At 55.5% G+C, this 6070-nt stretch overlaps 2 protein-coding genes across 2 annotated transcripts; one reads left to right on the top strand and one right to left on the bottom strand.

Moving 5' to 3' along the window:
- Window positions 1-72: 72 nt before the first annotated feature.
- On the bottom strand, window positions 73-3873 carry VAMP3 (vesicle associated membrane protein 3). The gene is made up of 5 exons (XM_066334283.1): window positions 3710-3873; window positions 2405-2486; window positions 1675-1833; window positions 1014-1065; window positions 73-248 (listed from the first exon to the last, which is right to left on the bottom strand). Coding segments are annotated over exons 1-5 (315 nt in total). The 5' UTR covers window positions 3712-3873; the 3' UTR covers window positions 73-228.
- Window positions 3874-3995: 122 nt separating this feature from the next.
- Window positions 3996-5694, top strand: LOC136370902 (spidroin-1-like). Its single transcript, XM_066334590.1, has 2 exons — window positions 3996-5226; window positions 5603-5694. The coding sequence occupies exons 1-2, from the start codon at window positions 3996-3998 to the stop codon at window positions 5692-5694; spliced, it is 1323 nt and encodes a 440-aa protein (XP_066190687.1).
- The last annotated feature ends 376 nt before the right edge of the window (window positions 5695-6070 follow it).

Genomic DNA, 6070 nt, shown 5'->3' with positions numbered 1-6070 from the left:
GCCCGCCCCGGGTCATTGAGGCACTGTGAGAGTGGTGAGCCGTGCTGGTTAGTAATTAATGACAGGAGTGTCTTAAGGCGACCAGTAAAGTTAGTTAACATCTCGGTAATCAAAATAGTTTTGCTTTAAACAGCAGTAAATGGGCTGAGAAGGCAGCAGGTTTGAAGTGGAGAGGCTGAAGAAGATTCTCAAAGGCACCTTCAGTTGAACTGAGTTTCTTCTTGTAACTCATGAATACACACTCCAGACTACAAAAAGAAGAAAAAGGTTGGACGATGTCCTTCAGCCCCTCACCATAACAATCCTGCATTTTAAGAATTTAAGATAATAGAGATAAATCCCTTTTAAATCTCTTAAATTTAAGAATTTGCCAGTGTTGGCTTTCTTATTTGTATTTTCCCCTCCTGCTTGCACACTAGGACTGTCTCTCTGATGCCAATGGTTACTGTGTGTTTGTTACTGTTACAGTACAAACTTAAAAACTTTGTCTTCACTTTAAACCCTTGGCAATTATATGAGGACTCAAAGACTGAACCATCCCTTCCCTGGCTCTCTATCCTAACCCAACATTAGTCTCATTTCACTCAGCAGCCAAACCTCTATAAAACCTCCCCGGTACGGCAGTGCACCTGTAACTGCCACAAAAAACCAGGAAGCCAAGGCAGATGATAACAGGTCTCACACAAGGCCAGTGTGTGGAATCTCACGTTACACTTCCGCAAAAGGCAGCTGCAAAAAAAACCCCAAGGCTGTTCCTGGGTTCCAAGTCCTTGGTATTTTCACTTTCACCTGTCACTCCCACTAGTGGTTGAGATTCCAGCACTGGAGCTCCCACGTTATCACAGTCTGCCATTCACTGCATACGATTGTTGTTAAATCCATCACTGCTATTACAAATTCATGTTGGGTACACTTCCATCTGAGTATCCTGCCTTTGTTTAAACTGTACCAGTCAGCAAATTAACACCATCCACTCCAAATCTAGGAGAAATCCCCATTTTGGTCAAACTTACCAATAATGATGATGATGATAATGACAACAACAGCTATCAATATTGCCCACATCTGTGAAAAAAACACATACAAGTTACTACACACCATGCAACTGCATCCCTCAGGGTACAGGAAAAGCCCCTGAGAGGGATTTTTAGCACTGTTTGTCAGATCTAATATGGCAAGCAAAGGTTCTTCAGTCAGCGAGCTCAATCCATCACTAACACCCAGAGATGGCAGGTCATGCATGCAGGCAAACAGAGCAATCTGGTTTTCTCCACATAGAGCCTGTCCCAAGTGAATGCACAAGCTGTTGTGTTACTCACCAAAGATGATTCCAGCCTTTGGGAACAGCTACAAGTACAGGAGTCTGAGTGAGCTTCTTCCACTTTCTAATACTCTCTGCACATTAATTCAAGCTATGCATTTTTAGCCTTTTCTTCTTGTTTCTCAAAGCCTCAGATTACTGACATGCTTCCCCTCTGGCCATTATCAGACAAGATCCTGCCTAGGGCAGCATGGCCAGTAACACAGCTCGTTGTTACTTCACCCAGCCACTGAGCCATGCTTTCAAAACTAGATGCTGTGACTTCAGCAGCACTGGCTAAACTCTTTCTGCCTTTTGAAACACGAACTGTAACAGTGTTAGAGGCACAGTGCAAGCACAGAAGCCAAGTTTACCTTGCAATTCTTCCACCAATACTTCCTCTTGAGCTTGGCGGCGCTGGTCTCAAACTGGGAAGCTCCTGCTTGCAGGGCGTCAGCGCGGTCATCCAGCTCGGACAGCTTCTGGTCTCGCTCCAGCACCTTGTCCACGTTCACCCTCATGATGTCAACAACCTACAGCCGTCCAGGGCTCACAGTAAGTGACCACGCAGTGGAACATAACCACAGCCAGCAGACAGCACCACAAGGTACTCAGGGTTTTTTTTCAGAAGCAGGAGTTATTGCCTTTTAGTATATACAGCCATAAGGTTAAAGAAAACCATGAAATACACCTGTGGCTAGAAGCCCTGAATGCCTACTTTAAAAAGTCAGTAATGCTGGCATTCCTTCAAACCTGGGAAATCATTCCTGGCTTGCTTCAGAAGGAGTTGAGGAATATAAACATGATAGTAAGCCACATCAAGAAATACTTGCCAGCCAGCCTGGCATTTGGATTCCACAAAACTCACATTTGGTAGTCAGGTTTCATGGCTACTGATGAGAAAAAAAGCTTTTTCTCTGTAAACAATTTCTACTTATGCCAAATCCTCAAGCAAAAACACTACAGCTAATGTTTGGACACTGGGAACATCTCTGCTTCCCCTTCATATAATGAAGGGAAAATTGTTTAGGGAAAAACATCCCTTCTAATTGCATAGGGTTGCTACAGGAAGAGGAGGACAGCACTATCAGACCAGACTTTTACCTCATCTACTTGGTGCTGAGTTTGCTGAAGCCGGCGATTGCTGCCAGCAGCCATATTTGAGCTTCCAGGGACATTGGCTGACCTGCAGTAAAGAAAGGAATCATTATACATCTGACAGTCCCGAAAAACTGGCAACTTGTATCCTTGCAACAAATACAACGCAGTTTCTAACGGGAGAAATGGTGCTCAGTGTGACGTGACTGCTCTGTGAGAAATGACAGTGTGCTCAAGTCATGCAGTGCCCCAAACATTTTTATTAACAAATTGCTGTGCTAAGAGGCAGCAGTGGTTTGCTAACACCACACTTTGCAATGAGGCAGGGGACAGCTCCAGCAATGCTCCACAGGGCCCAAAGAGTGACAAGTTTGGGCTCAGGGGTGTCCTGGCTTTCCCGTATGAACACAAGTACTAAGTTTCAGGAAACAATAGTTTACAAAAAAATTAAATGCGAAAAACTTAATACTTATTCTAACTATGTGATTTTCCAGTGATGCTTCTCTATTCTTTTGAAATGGTTGATATAGAGAAAGAGAAAGCACTAGAAGGAAAAAGAATTTGGAAAATACAAGGATTTACCTTTGAATTCATAACAGAGCTCTTTTTAGCAGCTACAACACTCTGCATCTTCATAATGGATGCAAGAGCTTCTGTACTTACTCCTCATTACCTTTTCACCACTTGGCCAGGTTTTTAATGCATATTTCTAGAACTATCTCCACTCAATTTCCTTTTTCATGTTCCTACTTTTTTCACATCGGATGCTTGTTGAGTGCATCCTGGCGCTCCAAACAGCCAATGTGACTGTTTCCTGTATATACACATTTGCACATTAGCCTCTAACTTGCAAGTAATAAGTACAGGCACAACGTGGGAGACAGGGAAAGGCTCGGAGCCGGCCCTGTACAGCACACTTATCACTGTTTTGGCGCTGCCGCCACCCTTTGGTGCTGCTTCAGTGCCAGTCCCAGGTGAACAGCCTCGGAAATGACACCGCTTCCTGCAAGGTTCCAAACACAGCAACGCCCCGGTGCCCAGCAGGCGCTGTCCCGGCAGGGCGGGCCCCGCTCTGAGACGCGCCAGAGCCTGTCCCAGCCAGGCCTGCGCAGCCCGGGCCGGCGTCCCGCTCCCAGCCCCAGCAGCGGCTCAGGCGGGGCGGCCCAAGGCACGGCCTCTGCCTCGCCTCTGCCGCCGGCCGCGCCCGCCTCTCCGCACAGCCCCTCCCGGAGCCCCCACCCGCGGGGCTGCCCCGGGCCCCGCTCCCGCCGCCGCCGTGCCGCCCCGCTCCCCAGCTCGCCCCGCACTCACATCTTGGCGACGGGACGACAACGGAGCCACGGCGACAGCACCCCGGCGGGTCCAGCGGGAACTGCGCGCGGCGCCCCGCGCTGACGAGTCACGGGGCGGGGCCCGGGGCGGGCTCCAGACAGCGGCGGCGGCGGCGGCTGAGGCCCGGGCCCGGATTGAGGCGGGGGCTCAGCGCGGGGGCCGGCCCCGGGGCGGGATTGGGGCGGGGGCTCCGGGCCAGCCCCGGGCCCCGGGCGGGATTGGGGCGGGGGCTCAAGGCGGGGGCCCCGCCCGGGGCGGGCTCCGGATGGGGGCGGTGGGTGAAGCCCAGGCCCGGGGTGGGATTGAGGCGGGGGCTCAGGGCGCGGCCCGGCCGCTGGCCCTGGGCGACCTCGGGGCGGGGGCGATGAGCGGGGGCCGGGCCCGGGCTGGGATTGAGGCGGGGGCTCAGGGCGGGGGCCGGGCCCGGAGCGGCCGATGGGCGGAGGAGATGGGCGGGGGCCGGGGCGGGATGGAGGCGGGGGCGATGGCTGAGGGCCGGGTTTGGGGCGGGATTGAGGCGGGGGCGATGGCTGAGGGCCGGGTTTGGGGCGGGATTGAGGCGGGGGCGATGGCTGAGGGCCGGGTTTGGGGCGGGATTGAGGCGGGGGCGATGGTTGAGGGCCGGGTTTGGGATGGGATTGAGGCGGGGGCGATGGCTGAGGGCCGGGTTTGGGGCGGGATTGAGGCGGGGGCGATGGTTGAGGGCCGGGTTTGGGATGGGATTGAGGCGGGGGCGATGGCTGAGGGCCGGGTTTGGGATGGGATTGAGTCGGGGGCGATGGCTGAGGGCCGGGTTTGGGGCGGGATTGAGGCGGGGGCGATGGCTGAGGGCCGGGTTTGGGGCGGGATTGAGGCGGGGGCGATGGTTGAGGGCCGGGTTTGGGATGGGATTGAGGCGGGGGCGATGGCTGAGGGCCGGGTTTGGGATGGGATTGAGTCGGGGGCGATGGCTGAGGGCCGGGTTTGGGGCGGGATTGAGGCGGGGGCGATGGCTGAGGGCCGGGGCGGGGTTGAGGCGGGGGCGATGGCTGAGGGCCGGGGCGGGGTTGAGGCGGGGGCGATGGTTGAGGGCCGGGCCCGGAGCGGGATTGAGGCGGGGGCGATGGCTGAGGGCCGGGGCGGGATTGAGGCGGGGGCGATGGCTGAGGGCCGGGCCCGGGGCGGGATTGAGGCGGGGGCGATGGTTGAGGGCCGGGCCCGGAGCGGGATTGAGGCGGGGGCGATGGCTGAGGGCCGGGCCCGGAGCGGGCTCGCGGCGGGGGCTCAGGGCGAGGGCCGGGCGCAGGCCCGGGGCGGGATTGAGGCGGGGCCGGTGGGCTCGGGGCCGGCGGGGCGCGGGGCGGGCTCGGGGCGGGCGCCGGGCCGGGGGCGGCTGAGGGCCGGGGCCTGGGGCGGGGCCGGGCCATGGCTGTGGCCCCGCAGGCCGGTGTCGGGGGCTGCGGCCGCTGGGGGGCGCTGTGCCGGCCCTGCTGCCCCGGGCGGTGACGGGAACGGCGGTAACGGAACGGCGCGAGCGGCGGGGCACGGACACACGGACACACGGACACGGACACACGGACAGACATGGACACACGGACACGGACACACGGACACACGGACACACGGACACACGGACACGGACAGACAGAGACTGGCACACACAGACACACAGACGTTTCGTGCTGTTATCACACGTGTCCGCTCGCTCCGCTCAGCGCCCGAGGCGGGCCGGGCTGTCCCTGTCCCCCGCCCGGCCGGAGCTCCCCGGCAGGGAGCAAACATCGGCTTGCGCAGGGCTGCCTTTGCACCACCACCTTCTAGGTTATCTTTTTCTCCCCTTATTAAGCGTTATCTCACCCCAGGCATTTTTCCCCCTCATGTTTGGTCTTCCAGTTCTCTCCAGCCGCGTCCCTGGGGATGAGGAGGAGGTGCCGTCTTTCAGGACTGGGTCAACCCGACACTATGCTAAAGAACCCAGCAAATAACAACCATGTAAAATGGGAGAGCAATTTGGAAAGTTAAATGCTGATTTATTCTGAAACATATTTAAACTTTCTCTGCAGTCAAGAAGAAACTCTCTCAATGAAATCTCATCTTCAGTTGTGGAGCTGGGTTTTGGAAGAGCTTACTCATAATGGTACTAACACAGTCTCTGATAGACCAGATGATTAATTTATCAAACCTGGTTTCAGCTTTTGGCTGCTGGGATGGCCATATAGTCTGGTACTTGTGTTCTTGAGGACCAGTTCATGTAAGTTACATATCTGATCAGTGCAATCAATAGTGCTTGTGTCTCAGTTAATTGTATTATTAATTGTGACCTCTTAGGTCTCTGCATCAGCAGCCCTCAAGAATTCTGCC

This window comes from Sylvia atricapilla, chromosome 22 (assembly GCF_009819655.1).
Source record: "Sylvia atricapilla isolate bSylAtr1 chromosome 22, bSylAtr1.pri, whole genome shotgun sequence".
In the NCBI taxonomy this organism is placed as follows: Eukaryota; Metazoa; Chordata; class Aves; order Passeriformes; family Sylviidae; genus Sylvia; species Sylvia atricapilla.
This window is presented reverse-complemented; position numbering and strand designations above follow the sequence as displayed.